Source organism: Chanodichthys erythropterus, chromosome 5 (assembly GCF_024489055.1).
Source record: "Chanodichthys erythropterus isolate Z2021 chromosome 5, ASM2448905v1, whole genome shotgun sequence".
Lineage (NCBI taxonomy): Eukaryota > Metazoa > Chordata > Actinopteri > Cypriniformes > Xenocyprididae > Chanodichthys > Chanodichthys erythropterus.
Window position 1 is genome coordinate 6,741,995 of NC_090225.1, and position 27,236 is coordinate 6,769,230.

At 38.1% G+C, this 27,236-nt stretch overlaps 1 protein-coding gene across 2 annotated transcripts; it reads right to left on the reverse strand.

Moving 5' to 3' along the window:
• Positions 1-2,719: 2,719 nt before the first annotated feature.
• On the reverse strand, positions 2,720-26,556 carry rab11fip5a (RAB11 family interacting protein 5a (class I)). Of its 2 annotated transcripts, XM_067385106.1 has the most exons (5): positions 25,926-26,556; positions 16,548-17,056; positions 13,210-13,936; positions 6,486-6,615; positions 2,720-5,028 (listed from the first exon to the last, which is right to left on the reverse strand). In XM_067385106.1, the coding sequence occupies exons 1-5, from the start codon at positions 26,300-26,302 to the stop codon at positions 4,771-4,773; spliced, it is 2,001 nt and encodes a 666-aa protein (XP_067241207.1). In that variant the 5' UTR covers positions 26,303-26,556; the 3' UTR covers positions 2,720-4,770. The 2 variants fall into 2 exon arrangements, with proteins under 2 accessions (XP_067241207.1, XP_067241208.1); XM_067385107.1 differs by lacking the exons at positions 2,720-5,028; positions 6,486-6,615 and adding an exon at positions 12,611-12,787.
• Positions 26,557-27,236: the final 680 nt, after the last annotated feature.

Genomic DNA, 27,236 nt, shown 5'->3' on the forward strand with positions numbered 1-27,236 from the left:
TGGTCGAGTCATCCGTATCGATGCATTTTGGGTAATGTCGTTTTTTTAACAGGTCAAAGTATAGAAGCACCCCATGGGTGTGATAAAGGACGTTTGGAGAGTAGTTTAAAGATTTGTCATGAATGTCAGTAAAACATTGCTTTTCATAAATTACTTAATTTCAGTCGCCTTTACATCATGTAGTTCAGTTTAGTCATTACTATGAACTTGCACAGGGTGTGATGTGTTTTGAATTCATATCTACATAATTTATCCAAGATAGTCATTCCCCAAATAGCTCGGCGACAAGCTGTGTAATATTAATTTAGCCATAAATTATGTTCTCCTATTAAAGGATTAGTTCACTTTCAAATAAAATTTAGCCCAAGCTTTACTCACCCTCAAGCTATCCTAGATGTATGACTTCCTTCTTTCTGATAAACACTCTCTGAGATATTTTAATAAATATCCTGATGTATCCGAGCTTTATTATGGCAGTGAATGGGACCAATTAGTATGAAGCCGAAGAAATTGCTTCCATCCATCATAAACGTACTCAGTCCGTGTTAATTAAGTGTCAGGACACTTTCCAAAGGGGAAATTTGAACTGCGTTGCATAGATATCTCTGGAAGGGGGATTAGGGCTGTGTGGCACAGTTTGAGATGTCTTAAGACAATTGGCAAAAGGGGAGATTGAAACTTTATCAGTTTGAAGTGCCTTAACAGGTAGTGGTCCTGTCGTGTGAGGAAGATCCATTTAGATACACTCTGACGGGCAACAACAACAAAAACAAAAAACTCCCTAAGACTTCCTAGCTCTTCCATCCAGATGGCAAAATTCTGTTTTTACTCTTATCTCTATTCCTTATGTTCTATTTTTATTCTTCTTTATGTAAAGCACTTTGAATTACCATTGTGTATGAAATGTGCTATACAAATAAAATAGCCTTGCCTTGAAGCAAAGCGATGTGTTTGTGTAAAAAATATCCATATTTAACAAGTTATGAAGTAAAATATCTAGCTTCCGCCAGATCACCTTCCGTATTGCAGTTACGAAGAAAGTATAAACTAGCGTTGCGTCAGTTACTTTTTCCGTAATTTGAATAGGGAAGGCGTAGGACGTAGTTTAAGTGTTTTGGTCTGCAAGGGTTTTACACTTTCTGCATATGTTGAATATGGAAGGCGTTCTGATGGCAGCTAGATATTTTACTTCCTAACTTGTTAAATATGGATTTTTTTTTTTTACAAAACCTTTTTTTTGAAAGTGAACTAATCCTTTAATACTCTCTAAAAATGAACTCATTCAGTGCGAGCACATCAAAACATTTTAATCACAAATGTTCTTGGGGAATCTTTTTTGCATATTTGTTGCACTAATGGTTGATTAAAAGCTATCATCTCATCATTGAGGCAAATCTCATTTACAGTAGTATAGTTGAATAGTGTAGTAGTGTTAAAATAGTGGTTTAATTTTCAATACCACTACATACAAGACATATGAGAGCTTTGTCTTTTTTCCTTTTTTGTGTCAAATAAGGACAGTCAGAGATGCATCCCAAAGTGAAAAGTTTATTTCATCAACAGAGACCTTTTCCTAGCAGAGATGCATAAGAGCACACCGAAAGTCAATTGAACATCTCTCAGATGAGGCATTGGATAAAAAAAGAATACATCACAACCTCCAGTGGACACTCATGTAACTACACCCTAAACATCCAATCGAACAACACCTCAAGGAAGCACTTCAAATATATGTTTTGCACCTAAGACAAATGGTTTCTCTGAACATTCCCATCATGTTCGGTGCTTATATGCTACTTAATATGTGAGGTTAATTTAAGCCATTTTTATCCACTGAAATTTACAACCAAGAAGGAAGAATTGAGCCTATACTTCAGGCATCAAACTTCTTTTCGATGCATTCTTACAACTTTAAAATAAACCCTTTGCAATTCTTTAAAAAATATCTAGGTTTTAAATGACCTTAAAAGAAAAAAGATATTCCAGACCTCTAAAAAATAAAATGAAATGTAGTCTAGTAAACACAAGTTTTTATTTGCAAGTTCCAGAGTTTGTACTACATAAAATGTAGCTTTGATTATCAACTTCACCATTAAAAGCATACAAATCATCTTCTACACACACATCTCATGATATCATTCAGCCAAGGGCACTTGAACACACTTTCTTACTAGGCTGCAGGCTGTGTGTATTTGTGAATATTTATAGAAACTGCTGTTCAACACAGTGGCAACCCAAGCAAATATTTCATATTACATTCCATCTGTTTAGACCTAGAAAAGTATGAATCTCTTAAATTCTGCAAAAGCCTGGCCTTCACATCTATTGCTTTCTGTTACTACTGACCTTTAGAAAGGAAATCCTAGGTTTAGTAATCATGATGTACACAAACAGCGTAAAAAAAAAAAAAAAAAATGAACGGAATGTACAAACCTTAATACCACCCCAAAATAAAGGCGACACAAGTCCTGCCCACAAAGCAAAATACAATTTAAAAAAAAACATAAATAGGCATTTGCATGATTAAAATGTAACATATTCTTGAAAATTTGTAAACTTTTAAGTTTAATCTTTATTAAGGGGTTAGTTCACCCAAAAATGAAAATTCTGTCATTCATTACTCACCCTCATGTAGTTCCACACCTGTTAGTCCTTCGTTCATCTTCAGAACACAAATTAAGATATTTTTGATGAAATCCGATGGCTCAGTGAGGCCTGCATTGAGAGCAAGATAATTAACACTTTCAGATGCCCAGAAAGCCACTAAAGACATATTTAAAACAGATCATGTGACTACAGCGGTTCGACTTTAATGTTATGAAGCAACGAGAATACTTTTTGTGCGCCAAAAAACAAAATAACTTTATTCAACAATATCTAGTGAAACACTGCTTCATGAAGCTTAGAAGCTTTACGAATCTTTTGTTTCGAATCAGTGGTTCGGAGCGTGTATCAAACTGCCAAAGTCACGCCCCCCCAGTGGTGAACCATTGAAATTTCAAACACTTATGAGGTAACAAAGCCTCGTTTATTGAAATCACGTGACTTTGGCAGTTTGATACACGCTCCGAACCACTGATTCGAAACAAAAGATTCGTAAAGCTTCATGAAGCAGTGTTTTGAAATCACCTATCATTAGATATTGTTGAATAAAGTCGTTATTTAGTTTTTTTTGGCACACAAAAAGTATTCTCGTCTCTTTATAACATTAACATGAACCACTGCAATCACAAGAACTGTTTTAAATGCATCTTTAGTGGCATTTAGTAGTGTAAATTATCTTGCTGGCAATGCAGGCCTCACTGAGCCATCGGATTTTATCAATAAAAATATCTTAATTTGTGTTCCGAAGATGATCGAAGGTCTTACAGGTGTGGAACAGAATGAGAGTGAGTAATAAATGACAGAATTTTCATTTTTTGGGTGAACTAACCCTTTAAATGAACATTCATTAATCCACCTCCAATAGTCTGCGAGACGAACCTTCAGCGCACACGAGTCTTTAAGTGCTTCTAATCACAGAAATATGTTATTGATAAATCTCGAGCTTTCTAGCAGGGACTAGCACTGAAACACCGTTAATATCCTGTGTTTAGAGGATTATTAGTCTGTGCAATGAATGTGTGTGCGTTTGACTACGTGCACTTCCTAAGCTGTTGAGAAAGAACTGTTGTAAATGCCTCAGTGTGAGGTTTAAAAGTGCTGCGGCCTACGCCTCTATCACATATCTACATATAGTGCTACATTGTACACAGACAGTGGCAACACTGATAGTGGCGACATCATAAAAACATTACAGTAACATTAACAGAGCCGTTGCGGTATCGAGAATACTGTAACGTTAATTTAGAGCAGATAGTTTCTGGCATTTGCATTGTCATGGCTTTCGTTCTCTCTCCAGATCATTTTGATACTTAACAGTCTTGGGAAAGTTAAACTTCGTCTTTTATTTTGTAATATAATGTGCCATCTAATTAAAAGTGATGAGTTCAGCGACAACAGAATGGAGAAAATACTGTGATAAGGCAGCATTTGGCATTTTGTCCGAGTGGCATATATGCAATGAATACAGTATATATCCCATTCATTACACCTGAAAGCACTGGCAGCGATGTACGTGCATTGGCTCAAGCAAAGGAAGAAAGAGGAAGGACACCGACCTACAAAACAAAGCTAGAAGGTCAGTTGGTGTGAGCCTCTGCCCTTAAGCTCTTAAGTAAAGTGCAGAAGATGTGTAGGGAGGCACAAGCAGATTCAAAACTGGCTGATTCGCCTCACGCTCCCTGTCACACACTCTAAAGCCACCTGGAATTCTCAAACTTTTGTTCGCTGTTCAAGCAGCTGAGCGTTACATGTCAAAAGGTGATAGAAAAAAAACGAAAGATAAAGCAATGCTTTTCTTCGTGCATTAAAAACCATTCACACTAGCACTAGAAGACAAAGTCATGCCTTCCTTTCGACTGACAGGTGGTTTTGGTACTTAGCTAGACTATCATGTGACGTCTGGTGAGCGAATATGGATCCTACCAGCTTTGAAGTTTAGCAGCAGAGTGCCGACCTTTAACCATCAATGCAAACCTGCAGTGCACACAGACCCCTGTAGAAGCCCAGGTATCTTTGGACATAGTTAAGAACACCAAATCTACACCCTCTCCTCCATGCCCATCACCTAGCGCCAGATAGCTCTCTACATATATATGGTTGCTGTAGCAGTGCAAGGTTGTGACGTCCACCCAGGATTTATGGAAGGATAGTGGAGCGTTTGTTGCATCATTTCATCTTGGTGCGGACCTGCAGCAGCGTGGGGGTTTGCTCCATGATGCGTACGAGCAGCGTGTCGATGTAATCCTCTAGATCTCGGATCAGAAATTTCATCTTCTTTATCTCAGTCTCGCGCTTCTCCAGAAGAGCCCCTCGCTTCTCGTACTCCTCCTGCTCCTGCCTGAGCTCGGTGTCTCGCTGGATCAGCAAATTGACCAGCTCGCTGTGGTTCAGGTGATAGTACAAGCCCCCTCCCTCTACTAGAGGCTAAAACAAGAAAGACAAGCAAAGAATTACATCACCAGAGTATTCTGAAGTTGAGGGGAAAAAAGTAACTTCTGAATTATATTTTGATTTGTGATCATGGTAATGGATTTAAATGACAACTATTAGAGTAGTAGTATTAGTACACTGTAAAACCTATTGTTGTTATGTTGGGATTTAAAAGGGTTTCTTTCTGTTATGTCTGAGTTTTTGGTGGGTTACCATTGTGCTGAAGAGTTGAGCCTGCACTCTGAAAAAATTAATTCAGGGGACCTGTTACCACAACTTAAATAAATGCATGGTTGCAAGTTTTAAAAAAAAATAGAATTTATTTTCTTATTAAACCTTTTAAGTTGCGAATATTATTTTGTTGAGTTTTGTTGACATAAAAATCATGTTACGGGGGGAAAAAAATACTCTTTTTTTTTTTTGGTGGGATTCCCCTGTTAAAATTTGCATTCCAGGGGCTAAATATTATGTTATTTGGTATCACTTCAACCTGCAGACATGAAAAATATCTCACGGCAACAGTGTTAACGTAGCCCAATTATGCAGGAAAACCAGACTTGTCAACACTGCACATGTTAAGCATTAGCCTGCTAAGTAGCTAGCTAACTAAATGTTTTTAAATTAAATTATTTAAATTAATTGAGTTGATTAATTTTTGAGTGAAGTTTAATTGTAGTTTAGGAAAAATTCTTTTAGTGAACTATAAGTTCACAGTACTCATAATAACTATTGATTTGTAAACTTTGAAGCAAAAAACTTTGAAGGTTTGAAGCAATCGGTTTCCTGAAATGATTTATAACTTGTTGGGTTTTACTAGTAACTAGTAGTGCTCATTTCATTTTATTAACAATTAAACATTAATTTTAGTACATTATTATTTACAGAATATTCATCTAAATTTTAAAAGCAAAAAATATGTCTGAGCCTGATATGTTTCCACACACACACACAAAAAAAGAAAAAAGAAAAAAAATCACCCAAATATTTCAGCAAACATATTAAGTAGCACAATTGTTTTCAACATTGATAAGAATGCAGCAAATCAGCATATCAGAATGAATTCTGAATGATCAAGTGACACTGAAGACTGGAGTAATGATGCTGAAAATCCAGTTTGGCCATTACAGGAATAAACAGAAAATAGAAATTTCACAATATTTCTGAAATATTTCACATTTTTACTGTATTTTTGATCAAATAAATGCAGCCTTTGTGAGCATAAGAATGTGGGAAAATTATATCTAATACTTTTGATATATAGTGCAAAAATATCACTTTTACTCAAATAATGATCAGAGTAGGAAAAATGTATTTAGATGCCAATAAGGTGACATGACAAGTGAAAGCTGATAAAATGTTTTTGGGTTCATCAGTGTCAATGAATTAAATGATTTACTCAAATTACAATTTTACTATCTAAAAAAACAGACTGCTTCTTAATCATGTAGTACCTTCTTGTCAGCTTCCTGGTCTGAGTGGTGACTTCGTCCTGAGTGGATGGTGGATTTAAGCTTCTCTAGTACCGAGCGACCCTCTGACCTTTTTTCATCAGGGGGTGTCAATGGCTTCACTGGGTGTGGACTAAAAGACATTGACACAGTAAGATTAGGGTAGAGGGCAAAAAAGAATGGTGGCAGCTTAAAATAAGTCAATCAATTTATTCACAACAGCACACCATTTAAGATGTTTTCAAGAAAAGCTCTTAAGGCCCATTCACACTAATGACAATAACTATAACGATAAACATGTAGTTTGAAAAATATCTAAAAATAAAATAACCTAAACTTTAAATATTAAAAAAATAGCAGAGTCCACACCACAACTATAACAATAACAGCAGAGAGAAACAATATCACTGGAATTACTTTCAATACGGCGTGTGGTGTGGACACTAATGTAGTTATCGTTATAATTATCTTTAAAGTTATCGTTCTTGGTGTGATCAGCCTTTAGTTCGGAGACAAGCAGATCTCCTCTAGGACACAATAAATGTTACATTCAGTTCATCCAACAACTCCTCAGACTAGCTGTAGTAAGGGTAATCAAGCAAACAAATATGAAGGAAACAACTAAGCCACCAAAGTCACAGAAACTAAAATTTACTCAGCCAAGCTTCCTGTGGACCGAACCACACATCTCACTTGGTTGGACCGAACCACGCATATCACTCACAGCTCACTTGGTTAACACCTGCTAATTGAAGTGAGGCTCCCCCATCCCAACTGTAGGATCCACAAGAGAGTGTGAGCCTATGTGTGACTGTCCATGGAGAAATCAGGAGACATGCTGCTACCACAAACAAATTAACACAAGAGAGAAGATGTGGATGAAGGGAAAGAGTCTCCCTGCAACCCGAGAAAGTGAAGTGCATCGATTGCGAGTATATAATAAGAAATCCCAAAAGACACCTTGCCCAACCCCATAACACTATTTTCACAAGAAACACCTTGCATCACATATCTAAAACAGGAAATCTGTAGTTACTGAAACTGGCAAGACTGTAGATATTGTAGATGTATGTAGAACATCAGTTTATGATGCTCTAGTCCATGCATAGTCCAACACCATAATAATTTCTAGGATGGATGGGCCATATGGCGGTCATATCTCTATTACTCCATAAATGAGAATTTTTAATGATCCAATATGTTTAAGTCAATAAATATCAGCCAAATTATCATGGGACCCCATAATGGCCTACCTATCAATAATTATCGATTATCTGAATTAGCCAAAATTTCCACATGACTGCATCATTCATTTCTAGGAGTGTAAATGACCAGTTTCAGTAATTACAGATTTTACCTTTAAACATCATTGAAGACAATAAGATTTAAAGCTGAATGAAAGTGACTGGAAAGCCCAAGAAATTTCTAAAAGATCTTCAGATGTGCCCATTAGTGCAAGACCAGGACCTTGAGGATTTAACATCGATCTCCCATAGCAACTACAACAAAATTAATTGAGACCTCACCTGCCCTGATGATCAAATGGCTGTGTTTTATCCTGGAGGAAAGGATTGTACGATGTAGTAGGCTGCATAGTAGGAAGAGGAGCAGCAAGTTCTGGATGTGGCAATGACTCCACTGAGGTAGGGGGAATTTTGGGAAAGGGGAATAGCTGGGGAAATGCATTAGTATCTACTGCTACATGTGGCGTTGAGGAAGCTACAGGTGAAAGGTCGAACAAAGAAGATGTAAAGTTAAGGCTACGATCATGCCTTGAAGCCAGCTTTGGCTGATCAAATAGTGAAGGTGCTGATGGATGGGGTAAAGGGGGCCAGTTTACTGGAAATAAGTCAGGTGTCCCAGAATCATGAATAGCTGGGGTTGTCCACATTTCAATATTTCTGTCTAGATTCTCTGCAGATTCAGGGTTTGCAACTGAACTTCTACTAGTACAGACAAGGTGCGTTTCAGTTGGCTGGGGTAGAAAGATGCTTTTCAGGTCAGAATCAGTTATGACAAGGTCCTGAGTGATACTGGAGGTTTGGTCTAATGTACAATCGGATAGAAACACGTTGGGTTCAGTCAGCTGGGCTAAATGTAGGTTTCCCTCCGATACAATCCCAAAAGATTCAATATTATGGGATTCGTCTTTTTGCACTTTTTGGGAATCGTTTTGTTTGGTTGGGCAGGTTTTACAGTCATTTACCAGATATGTTTCTCTATCTAACGGTGCAAGCTGAGCCTCAAGTTCTGCTATCATATCCGAGGTAATAACAATTGGCATCATATCTTTGGAAAAGTCGTTTTTCTCAACAATGTCCCCTGAAGGGTTGTGCTGTAGCATTGCTTCATTAAAATCTGACTTTATCATGTCAAACATTATGTTCTCAGAAGATGTATTGTGTGAGGGGGCCGATTTTTGTGTAAAGGTATGCGTTTCTGGCAGCAGGTCCAATAAGCAATTTCTCTGTGAAACATCTAGAGGGGATTCTTGAGAGAATCTTGGCTTTGGCAAGACCTCTTTAGATGGTTTAATGTTGTCTTCTATGACCTGATTTTGCTTACAAGCCATTTCTGGTACAGCCTTTACAGATGTGTCAACTTTTGGCATGGCATGAGAGATTTGGTTTGGCAAGGTCTCAAATTTCTCTACAGACCAATCACGTTTGGGTTGCACATCCTGTGTGAGCTCTAAGCTAGGGGAAATTGAATCCTGCTGAGACACACAAGTAAGGTACTGGTCTGATTCTGCACTCTTGTACAAGCTGTGGAGGAGCACACTACCAGGCGAAAGCACAGAGTTTGGATCTGATGCATCCTCATGTGTCCCTGTTCTAATTCCAGTGGTGGGAAGGAGATGTACTTCAGGATGTGCTGGCCCATTAGAATGCATTATTTCTTGCTCTTCACTGATGCTCTCGAGTAGATTACCCGTTAAGTCATTCTTGCATGGACTGGTGGGCAATTCACTGACTTTCTGTTTGTCCTCCTGCATGTCTTTAGACATGATTTTTGAGAGCCTTGGAGAGGAAGGGCCATCAAATAGGTTCTCAGGAACAGAGTCTTCGATTTCAGAACAGATATCTTTACTACTGACATCCTCTAAGAGACCATCTCCTGATTCATTCTGAAGCATGGTGTCCATAACTGCATCTGCTTTCTCTTCATTCTTCACTGGAAAAGCAGCTGACACTAGGGAACTCTGTGCTGATTGAACATGAATTCTTGAAGGCTCAGTGGTTTCAACTAGGGACTTTCCACTTACTGCCACAGTTTGAATGAGTAAGGCATTCGATCTCCAAAATTCTTCATCAGATTGTATTATATTACCTGGAATGATGTCACTTTGTGGAGAATGACAGGGCTCAATAGACTGGTGGTCTGGGTCTCCACCTAGGGAATCAGATATCACAGTAGACTGTTCCAGGGTGTCACCGGAGCTGTTTTCTCTACAGAATGGCATAGGATCCTCGTGGACTATCACAGACTCAATATCTGTAGCAGACTCAAGTGCTTCAGGCCTCTGTGATGTTTCAGGATTCACAGACACCCCCTCTGAGAACTCAAAGCAGATACCAGGAAGAAGGTCAACAGTATCTGCTTCTGATAATGATGGCTGTTTGACATCTGATTTGGCATTTTGTGAGTTTATGGACATCTTTGGGCGGTCTTCAAGCGATGTTGCATAAGAACTGTCTTCATTCATGGAGCGGGATGACAGTGTAGGATAAGGGCATGCAAGTGTATTCAGTTCAGAAAATTCTAAACTGGAATTTTCTGGTAAAGAGATTTCGGATAAATTCATATCAAATTCTAGGAAGCCATGTGATCCGTGATCGGTGAGGTCAGGCTTGTCAGAACTAGAGCAAACATCATTAACATCACTTCCTGAAACTTTAGGTGTCTCAGCAGCAGTTTCCTTAGATGCCTCTACAGCACCTGCTGAAGCAGTTTGCCCTAAATCAGTTAGGTCATTTGTATCCGACACCATTAAGCCATCCAAAGCACCCGAGGGCTCTTGATTATTTGTTTTCAGAAGGAGAGCAGGGGGTGTAACCGGATCTTTTGTTTCATTCACCTCATCTGAAGGCTTCAGTCTGTCCTTGGCAAAATGTTCAAATTCATCCTTTTCTGTCTGTCCCTCGAAGTGAGAAATTAAAGGATCAAATGTAATATCCATTTGGGAAGGTCCTTGTTTGTTTCCAATTCTTAGCAAATCTGGGGTGGCATTACCACCAGACTGTGAGCTAAAGAGAGAGGGCACATCAGGTGTTAAAGGAGCAGCAGAATGAAGCTCCTGAAAAAAAGGATTCTCTGGTGCAAGTGGGAGGAAGGGATTGGCCTCAAAAAAGGGTGGTAGAGAAGTGAAGGGATTATCGTGTTTGTCAGCCATACTCTGTGAAGGGTAATTAAAGGTCAAGGGTGCAATTGGATGGATTGTACTGGCACTCCAGTGTGACCGAGGAGACACCAGCGGGCTGTGAATGGAAGGTATATACAGTGCACTTCATTAGTAACCGTGACCTCCATTAAACCCTTAATAACGACGAGAAACAATGACGGCCAAGTGCAATGACCAGTGACCTTCACCATCGTAAATGCGAAATCCCTCAAACACCAATTGTGCACCATGCATTCCAAACAAAAAAAGACGCCTGCTACAGGAAACAGACACTGTTTTCTAAATACTATCCCAAGACACGTAGAAACGCTGAGTTTGAAAAGGCCATAACAAATCACTGAACCGTATTAGAGGGGGAGGTGAGAGATAGGAAAAAAAGAAAGATTGAGCAAACTACAGACTTTTTCAGACTGAAGTCTACACCCATATAGTTAAGTTCATACATAAACTAAATCACTTTTTGCTTCAAGCAAGAAAACATAAGAGAGCATGTGATTGGTTGGGGTATTTGACATGTTCCAGTAGCTAAACTTCAATGAAAATTCTATGAAATCATTTGAACTAGATGTCACATAGTTAATAAAAACATGCTAGAAGCCAGTTGCTTAGGAAAAGATTAACAATAGTTGTGAGCTAAACTGCATTGTAAATGGTGATTTTCAAAAGAAAACTGTTTTTATGTTAGGTCAAGGCTTAATCTGTATCCATTTAATAGGTCATTAGCCATAGAGATTTAGTCTGTTATGGGACATTTCATGGGTGAATAATAACTTGATCAGCATAGATTATATTCTCTTTGAGGTCTATGTGTGTAAATCCGTTTATCTCACTCCCATCAGGATTTCAAGGGACTTTTTTCTAATTAAAACGGCCCAGAAACCACACTGCTATTTGCAGAATTTGTGTTGTTTTGCATTGAAATCCCACCATAAATTATTATTACAGTAGAAGTGCAATTCCTGTAAATATGTTGTGCATAATAACTGAATATGCATTAATAAGTGCACACTGACTAGGCTCAACAATGAGTCAATATATTTGTTTCTTTTTGATCTTTGCATGATCAAGTAGCAAATTCCAAAAGGCGTTTTTGCATCTTTGACAGACGCAAATATGCAAATATCTGTGCTCAAATATGGCGCATTTCATAGGTTCATTCTAAATAATGTAAGCAACTAAATTCTGCTAAGAAGAGTCCTTCCTCGAGGCCATTAGCAAAGAGTACAGATGAATGTCATTTCAATAGAGAATATTTATGATAAGACAATCTGTACGACCATTTTAAGGGCTGAGGTTTTACTTGGAATTTCAAAACCCAAGACACAAAAGAACAACATTGGAGGTAAAAGTGTTCTACCGTTTTGTTTAACTAATGGGATTTAAAATAAAGTGTCAATGACGTCTTCGCACATGTACCAAATGTGAAAATACGAGATGTAATGCTGCTCTCTTCTGAGTAATCTCACTTCAAGTGCCCTACAGAGTGAGTACAACATAATGAAGCTCAACTGAGGAATTTGCTCCAAGACATCAGCAGGAAACTTCAACATGAGATTAATTTGGAATTCACAGATCTTAATTAGCTAATATTGCTTTCTTTTTTCCTCTCAAGTTTGCATTTTTTTTGATGTTACATAACTGAAAGCATTAGCAATTAATGCAGGGATTTCTTTATTTGCATTAATTTTTGCAATTGAAAATCCAATGGATTGGATCCAATTGCAATGGATGTTTATGAGCATGAGCATGCATGTGTGTGCATTTGTGTTGACGCAGCATGAGGGGCATTTCCCTGCTTTATAAAAACCCAAACCAAAGCTCTGAAAAAAATAGAACAGAGTGTGATTTACCATCACCAATGAAAAAAAGAAAATATTTACCAAACAATGGACAGAATACACACCTACAACAGAAACAAGAATGTAGTTATACTGGTTCAGGTCAGTGACAGATTTAAACTGACTGACTCCTCCCATTCATAGCGAACACAAACACTCCCACACACATTCAGATCCATCTGTCTGCAATACAAAAATAGCACTTTCCGGTTAAAATTGAGAAATCGAAGCTTGGTATTGAGGGAGAACGTGTGTGAAAGTGAGAGAGAGAGATGAAGAAAGTTAAAAGGAAATAATTCAAGGGTTCAGGTTTCCAGGCAACACCTCCCTCTGCAGTGCAGATGCTGAAACTAAATCTACGGCTGTATGTCATAGCGTTCACACTCATACACACACACACACACACACACACACACACACACACACACACACACACACATACTTCTGTTTAGCATCTGTAACATAAATATGGCAAAAATAAGTTTACCTGGGTTTACTGTGTGAGTCCTTGGAGCTGAACCATCCTTTGTGTTTAACTTCCACAAGTGGTTGAGCATGTTCTGCTTCCTCTTTACTTATGATTGGTCCTTTCCCAGCCGAATCACCTCTCCCATGTGAAAACAGGCCCCTCCTTTTCTTGTTTTGAGTCTCTGTCTCTCCAGCAGGTATCACTGTTTCCATTACAGCCTCATCTGTGACTCTCCCAGCATGCTCTAATGCTGCTACGATGGCAGCTTTTTCTTCCTCTCCGGGTTTATCGAAGGACCAGCGGCGGCCATCCACAGGGCCGCCGTTTTGCTTTTCTTCCCCACGTCGAGAGAGGTTCTGCAGGGAGAGGGAGAGAGAGGAGCCCTTCTGAAGCACCCCGAGGGCTGGGAGTTGGGGCTCGTGCCTTGGCTTTGACTCAGGCTTGGATAGCCTGGTTTCTTCGGATTTCGGTTCAATTTTCTGAGGCTTAACTGGCAGCTTGGTTGCCTGTGGTTGACCTGACTGAGATACTGGTTTGGTTGACTCTCGTTGAGGTTGTTGTAGTATGAGTGACGGTGGGTGGTGAGTAAGAGGAGACGTTTCAACCGGATTCCCGTTCACGCACACTGAAGGAAGCAGAACTGGGGTGTCGTTCTCTGACGTCACAAAATGAGGCACTGGTAAGCTGATGTCGTACATCACGTGTCTGACGGGAGAAACCTGTGGTGAGGGAGCCACTGTGTGTTCTGAAAGAGAAAGAGTTTTACCGTTTTCTTAAAGTCGCTATGTAACGGACAAAACAATTTTTTTTTTCCATGTGACACATTGAACAGATTATTGAAAAAAAAAAAAAAAAGTAGGATGGGGACTTGATTGGACAGAGACAGATCTGACTGCGAGTATGCAGTCGATTGTAAGAAAGAGGCGGAGTTTAATCAGAATAAATGACTGGAGAGTCCAGCACACGTCACCAAAGATAAGTCTGACATTTCACCGAAAGGTTGAGTTATGACATTAAAGGTGCCATCGAATTGAAATATTGAATTTACCCTGGCATAGTTGAATAACAAGAGTTCAGTACATGGAAATGACATACAGTGAGTCTCAAACACCATTGTTTCCTCCTTCTTATATAAATCTCATTTGTTTAAAAGACCTCCGTAGAACAGACGAATCTCAACATAACACAGACTGTTACGTAACAGTCGGGATCATTAATATATACGCCCCCCAATATTTGCATATGCCAGCCCATGTTTAAGGCATTACACAAGGGCAGCCAGTATTAACGTCTGGATCTGTGCACAGCAGTATCATCAGACTAGGTAAGCAAGCAAGAACAATAGTGAAAAATGGCAGATGGAGCGATAATATCTGACATGATCCATGATATCATGATATTTTTAGTGATATTTGTAAATTGTCTTTCAAAATGTTTCATTAGCATGTTGCTAATGTACTGTTAAATGTGGTTAAAGTTACAATTGTTTATTACTGTATTCACGGAGACAAGAGCCGTCGCTATTTTCATTATTGAACACTTGCAGTCTGTATAATTCATAAACACAACTTCATTCTTTATAAATCTCTCCAACAGTGTAGCATTAGCCGTTAGCCACGGAGCACTATCAAACTCATCCAGAATCAAATGTAAACATCCAAATAAATACCATACTTATGCGATTAGACATGCTGCATGACGAACACTTTGTAAAGATCCCTTTTGAGGGTTATATTAGCTGTGTGAACTTTGTTTATGCAATGATAGAGTCGAGAGCTCGGGAGGGGGCGGAGAGCATGAGCAATTAAAGGGACTGCAGCCTTGAATCGGTGCATTTCTAATTATGCATCAAAATAGGCAGTTAAAAAAATTAATTTAAAAAAATCTATGGGGTATTTTGAGCTGCACATTCAGGGGACACCTTACATTTATATTACATCTTGTAAAAAAAAACGTTCAATGACACCTTTAAAAATTACAAGTTTAAAAAAAGAAAGTGAAACATGCACATCAATTGATAATTTACAATAAAATCAATAACATGCACTTAGAAAATAGACAATGAATTTCATTCAATTTCATGCCGACTTAATGGGATTTTTTTTTTTAAGAAAACAAGGGATCAGTCTAATTTATTTTTTGTGGTACTTGCAGTATAAATAAATGAGGCCAATTTTTGGAGGATTTAAATGCAGAAATGTGAAGCTAATATTTTAATAAAAATATATACTAGTATATATTATGTTATAGACATAGTCAGAATTGCGAGATACAAACTTTCCCACTCAGAATTGGACTATATAGATATAAAGTCACAATTGTGAGTTATAAAGAAGCCGAATTTTGAGATATAAACATAAAATTGTCACTTTATATTAAGCAATTCTGACTTTATAACTATATAAATAACAATTGCGAGTTTATATCAGGCATTTGCAAGAAGAAAATTATTTTATTTTATTTCATTGCCCACACTAGAGATGTCACTGTAAGGAAATTTTCCCCAAGGTTAATAAACTTGCGACAACATCAGTGTTACCGATTACACCGGGGGGTGGGGTTATTAAAATCGCTTTTAGTTTTGCACCGGCTACCATAGCAGGCCTAATCCACACCAAAGGGAGTTAATTTCTGCAAAAGAAAATAATTCCATGAAATGCCTCAGTTGTAGTCCTGCCATCATTTCTGTGACTTAGCCATGTCACCATGTTACACATTTGCATAATGCCGCCTACTGGCTGCTTTGGCCTGTTCTCAAAGAACAGTTATGTAAGTGATTTCTAGAAAACATTGTTTTGGACTTCATTGTACTTCCAATACTGATGCCAGTTATCATAGATTTAATACTGTTTACGGATGCTCATGAAACCACGGGAGCTGAAACCCAGGGGTGTTACATTTCCGACACACTCTAAGTGGCTGACCAATCCAACAGACTGGGGGCGGCTGACCAATCAGAGCAGACTAGTCTTTTTGGAAAGGCATGCTTTAAAAAGACAGAAACTAAAATGCATTTCAGAGCATTTCAGGCAGAGGGCAATGTATAGAATGAGAAAAATGCATATAATTTTACACAGAACAGGTTAATAAGCAATTTTTACACTAAAAGCATGTGAACATACTTATTATTTACGTTTTCTGGTTCAAGTACTTAAGCAGCAAGTGTTTTAATGTTGCTTGCACTTACCTAAGACAGTACTGGGTAACTTAGGTTTAGGTTTTTCTGTAACCCACATTTTAGTTTAAAAAATAAAAAGCGAGACAAGTTGAAATAATTTTTTATGTTGATTGAGTTAAACTTGTACTGAACCCAGAATATACCTTAAAAAAAAAAAAAAAACTTTTAATGTGCATACCTGGACTGTCTGCAGTCAGGTTGCTGCTGTTACTCGGAGAGTTGGACAGATCTGAGACCACCACACTGATTCCTGCTGTCGGGCTGAGGCTGCCGCCCCGCGATGAAGACTCGCTGCTCTCGGAGCCCAATGACGTGCTTGAGCGTGTGTCTGAAGACTTCCTCAACCTCCCACGCAGGAAAAAACTTCTCATCTTACTCCTACGGACCTCCCCGCCTTCGTCGTCCTCGTAGTCTTCCTCGCCACCCCCATCACTCGGCAGCCGCCCCCGCACGCGTACCAGCGATCCGTATCCCCCAGCGACGATGGCAGAAGAGGAATCTTCTTCGTTAGAGCGCTTCTTAGCTCGCATGCGTTCTCTGAGCTTGTCGAATGCAGAGCGAGGTTTGTCCTTCATGGAAAGGTCATACATGCTGGCCGTCAGGTTGTGCCGAGTGAACTGCACGGTCAACTGAAGCTCCCCTCTTTCCTTCTCCTTTTTGCCAGTTTTAGAATGCAGCCGGTGCCACCTATGAACAATAACGAGTAAAGAAAATGTTAAAGGGAGGCACAGATGATAGGAAGCAGAACTAGAGGCCAAACATGATGTAGGGTCAATGAAAATGAATCCAAACAAGTTTGATTAAACCATTAAAGAACACAACACTAAACTTGGTTAAGGTTTTTATAACAAAAACAACAAACATTTTTCAAAATAATTTTTTTTGTTGTTGTTGTTCCACAGAAGAAATTAAGTCATTCAGGTTTGAAATGACACATGGACATAATGATGACAAAATTTTCATTTTTGGGAGAACTATTCCTTTTAAAATGATTGGTTTAGATGTTTCTTTTTAATACCGGCCAGTTATTGGTTATAACATGAAAATAATTATAAGCTCATCAGTTTATTATTTTAATATTAAACCCAAAAATGTCTGTGTTTTTTGGAATGGTGGAATTGTGAGAGAAACTTTATATTTCAAGCAGGCAATCCACTGAAGGTTGAAGAATAGATTAATTGATCTGATGTTCAAGGTTTTGCCAAGTGCCCTGTCCTCTTCATTCACACGGTTTTCATTTTCTAACACAAATACACAAACTTTATGTTTGATCAAATGGTCTCCCTGCTAAAATTAATTGAGGATTTCCTGATCCCGAGTTTTTTCATGTAAACACTAAAACATACACAAACACACACACATACTCAGACATGCTGACAAAAGCAGAGCTGGGACAAGGTCAGCTTTCTTCCATCAGCATTATTGCTTTTCTAGACAAGACAGCACACACACACACACACACACACACATAACGCAATTTTCTTATTGTTAGAAACTTGGCTGACACATTAAAAGAAAACAATTATCCAATTAACAGATGAACAGTTAGGCGGATCCACCCACACATGGATGTCTATTAATTATTCACATTAACTAATAAACACATTTGGCATTATTCCAGTGCACTTATGTTGCTATGGTAGCATCACATTGAAGTGACACTGGGATATGTTGTTTTATATTGCAATTAGTAAAAGTGATACATACAATACATTGCAAACACTACAATATGTAACTTCAATTCCATCAAAATCCATCCACGTATATATAGTTAAGTGGAAGAATGTTTGGAAGGACGTTTCTTCTTTTGCTGAGTATATTTCACTTATAATTCATGTATATTGTACAACATGTAGACACATGCACACCGTCTCATTGGACTATGGATTGAAATGGGGGTAGTTTGATGTTCTGATGCCAAAGCAGATTAAAAAGATATCAGTGCATCTGGGAAACACAAATATTCACACATATGCACAAACAAAAAGACATATCAGTCTTGTGATGTCATGGCAAAGTATCAAAGACCACCAGCAAAATCACAATCTCTAACAGGAAATCAAACATTCTCTTTCTAGGTCATAACATCTACAGCATTTCTGACACCCTCGCTTTAAGCATGGAGCAAAGTCACTTCATCCAAAAATGAACACCCATGTCTCATAGATGTGCAAACTTATAATGCCATCTTTTCTCTTTTCAATGTCCAATCATTGTTACCAAAATTCAGTCTTTAAAATCCACCTATTTTAATTTATGCTAGGGCTGTGCGATATGACAATACATATTGTTACCACGAAATAAAATGTCTATCGTTAGAGATTTTGCCATGTCATATATATGGTAGTATGTAAATATATTGCACTATTGACACTTCAGAGTGATGAAATGCATGACTGAGAATATAAAGAGCGGGACGTGCTTTATGTTAAAAGAGTTATAAGTGCAATATATCCTGAAAAGGAACGCGGTGCAGAGCTCGTGCTGACTGGCACACTGTCGAAGTGCGCGCATGAAACCTGCCTCTCTTTTAGAAGGCAATCGTGAATTAGAGACATGCTCGATGTTAAAGTGTATTAAGCACAATAAAAAGGGGTGGGCGATATACTGGTAGACACGATTAGCCTGTAGAAATTTGTCTGGTAGAGATTTTGGATGATCGTCTCTGTTGCAAGAGGTTGCTATGCTGCGCAGTCACAAAAGTTTATAATTTGCATGAGTTTTTAAGCATTGTGGTTTAAAAACAAGTGGTTTTAAAACGTTTAAGTAAAGACTATATATTGTTTTTTATAACTTTGATTACTTTATACATGTTTTAGTGCTATTTCGTCTGTCTTTTTTGTTCTATTGTAGTTGTTTTCTTTGCTCTTTCTTTATCACAGTTTATTTGTATTCAGTAAGCTTGAGAGTTTTTAATCTAGTATTTATTTTTTTTAAATTATATTAAAATGAAAGATAATTATGAAATATCAATGATATGGAAAATTTTGATATCATAAAAATCTTATTTAAAGCAAAAATAACTATACCGTGATATATATTGTTATCGTGATATAAAATTATTCAAATGGTGATAGAAGATTTTGGTCATATCGCCCAGCCTTAAAGGTGCCCTAGAACCAGTTTTTACAACATGTAATATAAGTCTAAGGTGTCCTCTGAATGTGTCTGAAGTTTCAGCTCAAAATACCCCATAGATTTTTTTTATTTAATTTTTTTAACTGCCTATTTTGGGGCATCATTAACTATGCACCGATTCAATGCAGGACCCCTTTAAATCGCGCCCATTTAACCACATTTAACAGTACATTAGCAACATGCTAACGAAACATTTAGAAAGACAATTTACAAATATCACTAAAAATATCATGATATCATGGATCATGTTTTTTCGCTATTGTTCTTGCTTGCTTACCTAGTCTGATGATTCAGCTGTGCACAGATCCATGTATAATGTTACTGGCTGCCCTTGTCTAATGCCTTGAACATGGGCTGGCATATGCACATATTGGGGGTCATACATATTAATGATCCCAACTGTTACGTAACAGTCGGTGTTATGTTGAGATTCACCTGTTCTTCTGAGGTCTTTTAAACAAATTAGATTTATATAAGAAGGAGGAAGCAATGGAGTTTGAAACTCAATGTATGTCATTTCCATGTACTGAACTCTTGTTATTCAACTATGCCAAGGTAAATTCAATTTTTGATTCTAGGGCACCTTTAATTTATGCATAGCTCCTTTGAGAAACCACTAATTTATTACCAACTAATGAACATTATTACGAACTACATTTAAAATATATTGACAACCTTCTCAAAACAAGAATCACAGCCAATAAGTTGTTAGTGGTGTTTGCTAAAGGGAAGCTTCACTATATTTATATATAAATATAAATATATATTTTATATATAAAGAGACAGATGACGATCCCCATTCACAGAGATCTGTGCCCTGTCCAAATACCCACACTTGTGGTCTTGGCCACTTGAGAGCTTGTGCACGCGACAGGAAGTAAATGCGCAAGACTGTCCCATGTCTTAAAAGTGCCCAAGTGCAGTCCCCTTAATGCACACTAAACTTGAATACCGCTTCTGAGCAGTATTCAAGACTAAGCATATCCCATCATGCATTATGTTCCAGACCTCACATGCCCCGAAATCGCAACATTCCACTGTAAGTTAAATTAATTAGATATTACATATAATTTGAGAGTAAATCAAAGTGTTGCACATTTTTTTGGTGCAAATATGGGTAAGGTATGTGTATTTTGTACAACATTTTCAACTGCTTTTTATCACTTAATTAGAAGCACCACAATTTTAAAATGGTGCCTTCTGTTAGCTACATAGTGACCACTGAACAGACATTTAGATGTTTATTTTCAAATGCAAAGTATTTAAAATAAAAAAAGAGCTGTAAACTTGCATTTTTCACAACACTAATAAGTGTGTTCCATTGGGTAATCAAAAGTTCTATACAGACCTGCGGTCTTAACACCTACTTGAACACTTAGGCCAAATACAGGAAAGATGTCATGCAAGTAGAGAAGTGGTCAAGTGCAAAGATCGCAAGTGTGGGTATTTGGACAGGGCACTGCTAAAACGATTAAAAATGCTGTATTCTGCTGCCAGGCCAGTATTGGCAATGTCACTTTGTAAAGAAACACTAAACATCTGTAGACTGAACACATAATATGCATGTGCATGACGGCACCGTTTTCACAAATTTGTTTGAGAGACATTAATGATATCTTTTTTAAACTCTTGCACTTTGAAACCTTTTTTCAAAAGTTTTGAGTTTTCAGGCCCCCAAAACACCATTGTCGTGTAAATTAACGGCCAGAACGCATAAAATTTTTCAGTTTTTTAGTTGAAAACAGTGTCGTGTAAACGGCCTCTGAGTTAATGTTAATCTCAGCATTTAACACACTTTTAAGATCAAAAGTTGATCTTGTTAACATTAGTTAATCCACTTTAAACTAAAATGAACATGGGCATTTTTATTGTCTTGGAAGTGTTGTTTGTTGTAGGTTTCTTTTTTTTTTAACGGACCTTGAGTCAGGAAATAAAGTTGAATGAATCTATTAACTAACATTATCAACTGGTTAATAAATGCTGTAACAATATATTTTTCATTGTTAATTTTCATTAACCAATGTTAACAAATAAGACCTTATAGTAAAGTGTTACTGACATTTCAAAGAAAAAAGGTGTACAAATGTAAATGCATAAAATGTGAACTAAATAAAACCTCCATTTTTCCTTTAACTTAACTGTAAGAGTAAAACCTTCTACAAAATAACTTTTCTGCAAAGTTTCTTAAGTTACAAGAGATATTATGTACAGTACTCAGCACAATGGTATGCTCAAACAATGCCTGGTCAACTAAGCAAATGAAAAGCAACATGAACCTAGTAAACTAGAAATTAGTAACTGAATATTTTGTCTTCTCTTACTCTTTATTAAGGACTTTGCATGGTGGTTGAAGCGCAAAATGTTACTTTGTGTCTTTGAAGAGCTTTAAGATTCAAAAACGTCTAGTCAGCAAGTCAAATCAGTCTTTTGTATTCTTTGTAGCATCTATGGTAACCACACCACACCAACGAGCCCAAAACACCCACTATTTCCAGTATCAATGTGAATAACCCAGATTCAGAGCTACAATCATTTCACCTCTGAGGTGAGCAGCAGACTCCTGCCCAGTGTGGTTAGATGTGGCCTTTATTACTCAGCATCCAGCAGAACTGGCTCTTTCACAATGTGGTCCTTTCAAAAAAAAACTCTGTACATGGATGGAAACACTTTTTATACTTCTATCAGCACCAAGTATAGAAAACTCACATCTGATGGATTGAATTTTGAATAAATGTTTTAATCATGAAATGCAGAGTCAAGAGTGATCTAATCGTTATGTCTTACAATGGTAATTTGCCAACCCACAAACTAACTACATGATTCATCTGACTACCCGACTCACCCCACCTACACAAACAAGGGGATATACCAACACTCAATCTGGAAATCACCAGGAAACAAGTAGTGAGCATCATATTCAGCAAATATTAAACCCTCAGTGTCAACATTTAGTGCACTTTTAATAAACTGAAAGTAGAGGTCTACAACCCCACCCAAGCCTAGTGGGTTTGGGCCAGGCTCAAGTATTCTTCCATGCATAACTTTAGGTTTGTGTCAGCTGATGAGTTGGACTAAAACAAATTTCTTTGCTCTGCTGAACACAAAAGATGATATTTTGAAGAATATGGTAACTGTAAATATGGTAAGCAGATCATTGTCTTCAATAATATGGGGAAAAAATACTATGGAAGTCAATAGGGCTCATCAACTGTTTTTTATTTTGTGCTCAGCAGAACAAAGAAATTCATACAGGTTTGGAACAACTTAAGGGTGAGCAAACGATGACAGAATTTGTAGTTTTTGGTGAACTATCCCTTTAAGGCTACAGTTTAATGCCTGTGTGTACCTTTCATTGGGATCAGTGAACAGTTACAAAAAATTATCATTGTGTCACATGACCTACTCGAGGTATTACCTATTCTTTTCATATTTAAAAGTTTTTTGTTTTTTTTAAATGCAAGTTGAAGACATAATTTCTGGTTGCACTTTAACAGAAGTGATACCGGAAGAGCTAGAGAGCAGCACTGAAAGGCCTCTATACAGTATAATACAAATTAATTATTTCTTTTTTGCTGGCCAGTTACAGGAAATGGGGCGTATACTGTGAATAAATATCTCACGGCTGTATTGTTAGAATCTAGATACAGTGTAGAGCCTCACTCACCCACAACCCACTCATCAAACACATAAATATATGCATCCTAAAACACTTCCTTTGCATGCTACAGTGAAACACATACGGTTTTAGCCTCAGGATGAATGAGAAATGTTTAAAAATGTATCAATAAGTGAAGCATGAAGTCATCATGCTCCACTGGTCTTCCCAAACGTCCATCTTGAGCTATTCTGAGCTTCTGACATCTGTTATCTAAGTGCCACAGATGCTTTTGTCATTGTTTAAAAACTCTTGTGTAGGACAATATCTTAATGTGAGTGAACAACGGGCACAGCAACATAGCTGACAATTGGTCCTGCAATGTGACAAATGTTTTTTGTAAGTATAAAAAATGCATTTTAAAATGGTTTGAGATGCTACATCACAATGCAGTACACTGTTGTCAGTGCAATGCATTTTATTTTATTAGGAAACATATCTTAACCACCTTTAAGTCACTAAGATTCTTGCATAACCGAAAGAAGAGGTTCTCTGAATTCCCTTTTATTTTGTTATGGATCTTGCTCGATGGACTTGTGAAGCCAACCTGATCTCAAGAGAAAAAAATATTGCCATTTTACGAGGTGACGATTTTGCATTAATGTGTACGAGATGAACATAAAATCTTTAGAAAAAAACATGAAAGTCTACACCTAACCCCACCCTTAAACACAACCATCACTAATAATGATTGCGCAAATTCAAACCAGGTAGAGGCAGCACATGACCCAAGCCTTCATTTTCCCTCTTGTGCCTCAATCTTACATAATCGGAAAGCTGACAGAGCAAAGCTAGATGGTTCATAATATATGCATAAGAAATTATACATTCCACACTTTAGCTCCCTGAATCAGATCAATCAGCGTTTCTCAACACTGATCCTGGACACCCTCTAAGACTAAGAGTTCACACAGTCAGTCCAAATCTGATTATTTCTGTATCCGAATGGAATCTGATCTAAATTATTAACTGTCCACACTGTGTATCGCAACCGTTTAGATCCGCAGCACTATTTCGTTTTCCGGAATCGCCTTTCTGCGATAGTTTGTTTCTATTGAAATGGCGTTGCATTGGTAGGTCTATGCCAAACACAACATGGAGTTTGTTTGCAATGTTGTCTTAAAATATGACAACGTAGCCATGGCATTGGACTACTACATCTAATGAAGCAGTGGCAGAAACATAGTCTCTGCCAGTCTCAAAATTCAAAGAGGTGTGTGGACCAGGCCGACTAGCAATGACTGGTGGACTCGTGTGGTATCACCACATCACTGGACCACGGAGATGTCTCCATTATATTATAAATTACTGTGTAACACAGACAACACAACCAACCTTATTCCTTTAAATGACATCTGACGCATTTACGTGGCGTGAGAAAGTGAAGTGAGAAAAAAGCTAAGCTAAGCAAACAGAACGGTCAGAATGAAACACTTTTCCAAAAATGAGGTTTTAATAGGATTTCAAACCACATATGAATGTAGCTTGAAACTGATTTGCAAAAAAATAAATGTGATTTTTTTTTTTACCATTCACACTTGCTAAATCTAATCAGATTTCAATCTTGATATGCAAAAAAAAATGGATTTGTACGGAGTCTGAACGAGGCTTAAAGGGTTAGTTCACCCAAAAATGAAAATAATGTAATTTATTACTCACCCTCATGTCATTCTACAGCCGCAAGACCTTCGTTCATCTTCAGAACACAAATTAAGATATTGTTGATGAAATCCGATGGCTCAGTGAGGCCTCTATTGAGAGCAAAGCCATTCAAACTCTCAAGGTCGATAAAGGTACTAAAAACATATTTGAAACAGTTCATGTGAGTTCAGTGGTTCTACCTTAATATTATAAAATGACAAGAATACTTTTTGTGCGCCAAAAAAAACAAAACAAAATAAAGACTTTAACAATATTTAAATGGGACGATTTCAAAACACTGCTTCAGAGCTTTACGAATCGAATCAGTGAATCGGAGCGCCAAAGTCACTTGATTTCAGCAGTTTAGCCGTTTGATAGGATATCACTGATTTGATACAAAAGATTCATAAAGCTCAGAAGATTCATGAAGCAGTGTTTTGAACTCGGCCCATATAGATATTGTTGAAAAGTCGTTATTTGGGTTTTTTGACGAACAAAAAGTATTCTTGTCGCTTTATAATATTAAGATAGAAGTTTAGATAGAGAATAGATAGTTTTAAATATGTTTTAGTACCTTTATGGACCTTGATAGTTTGAATGGCTTTGCTCTCAATAGACGCCTCACTGAGCCTGGTTGAATTTCATCAACAATATCTTAATTTGCTTAAAAGGTCTTACGGCTGTAGAACGACATGAGGGTGAGTAATAAATAACATTAATTTCATTTTTGGGTGAACTAACCCTTTAACACATTTAGAATGCTTTACTTATGGGACACACCCATTTCTAGTCTTGGAGCCTCTACTAATGAGCTCAGGAGTTGTGTTTGATGAGGAGGATTCAAAATGTGTACGAGGCCCCCAGGAACAGGAATGGAAAACACCAAGGAAAATTCCCCTACTTTCCTCAGTCAACATCCAGGCCCACTTAAAAGAGGGCGTGACTGCAGAGGAACAGATTGCAGCAGTCTGAGTAAGACATTTCCAACTGGGCTAATGGCACATATTAATCCTGATTCCTTCAGCCACAGTAAAAAAAGTCACAACGGCTCCTTCAAACTGATACTAATAACAACAACAATGAATAAATACATTTAAACAATAAATGCAATGACAAACTTACTCGTTTTTCATGCATTTCCGATCCTGGAAGGCTTTATCTACCGGTATAACAGCCTGGCCCAGGAACCCATCTAGTCCTATGAGAGCACGGTGCATAACGGTGAGGGTCAAGTCGGCACTACCGGGTGGGTACGCGTCTCGCCCTCCCTCTTCCAGGATCCCCGGCAGCAGCTCGAACGAGCATTCCTCGCCCCATTCCGGATCCGTAGTCTTCTCCATCACGCACGTGGAATATTTCTCCTTTCCCAGCTGGATGATGGTGTAAACATCGCTGGTGCCGTGTTTACCCTTCGCGCGCAGCCCTCGGGCCCGTAGCACAGTTACCTGCACGTGCGTTGGCACCCATCGCTGCTCCTCTTCACACTTCACCAAGGACATGCTCACCGGTGCACCGCACACGGACACATAGACAGTGGGGCAGCTGATAACGGCTGTTCTCCCGGTCGAGCGTCGCTTAGTAACCGCCAGCCTATCGTCGTGGTCCACAGCAAAACATTTTTAAGATTCAGCGCGCGTGAGTCGTCGAGCCGCCCACGATGAAGTGGCTGGTTTGTGCTCGCACGCCGGGGTGGATCGTTTGTCCGGGTCGGGCGGACAGCTTTCCCTCTGCGGCGTTATAGCCACCGTGCAGACCGGTCCACCGACGTCACTGCTTTATCCTCTCCGCAGGACAAGGAAGTGACTGTAGCGGTACCCGGACTACAGCATGCTGCATTCGCGTTGCTCTAAAACACACGTTCTCTCGTGTTCATTTTAGGAAAGCAGTTTCACTTGGCAACCTCAGATTAAATAAACTGTCATTCGTTGTCGAACTTTATGCTAAAATAACGTATAGGCGAGCTATCCTGCGCGAGAATCCGAAAACGATGACATAATGTTGCAGATACCGGGATGCGCGGACTTTAAACCGGGAAGATGCTGGTACAGGGCAGGGTTTTAACCCTCATGTTGTCTTGAGAAACTTCACCCACCTGGGAGCCTCTTGAAAATTTTGGGCCACATTTGAAAACGATTAAAAATGCATGATTTTTTGATTAGGATGCAAATAAGGGTCATAGGCTTTTACCTTTAAGGAAAAAAGGTCATGTTAAAAAAATGTGTTATTTGTTGAAAGTTAAAACTAAGAAAATAAATAACTGAATATTGATGGAGAGACACCATTTTTATAAAAAGACTCAACTTTGGCACTGGGTGTTTCCCTTCCTGGTTTATTTCAATCATTTTATAATATCTAATTTAATAACATCTTATGTATTGTACCTTCAGAACAGTGTATATTTTAGTTCATGCATACTTCACAAATAAATCTAAT

What these genes read in the sequence shown, in the direction of transcription:
- rab11fip5a (XM_067385106.1), bottom strand. Translation starts at nt 26,302, where the DNA reads ATGTCCTTGGTGAAGTGTGAAGAGGAGCAGCGATGGGTGCCAACGCAC. An exon ending in CCTGACTGCAGACAGTCCAG is followed by an intron (nt 13,937 to 16,547) that starts GTATGCACATTA and finishes TTTCTCTTTCAG; the next exon opens with AACACACAGTGGCTCCCTCA. An exon ending in ACCAGGAAGCTGACAAGAAG is followed by an intron (nt 5,029 to 6,485) that starts GTACTACATGAT and finishes TTCTTGTTTTAG; the next exon opens with CCTCTAGTAGAGGGAGGGGG.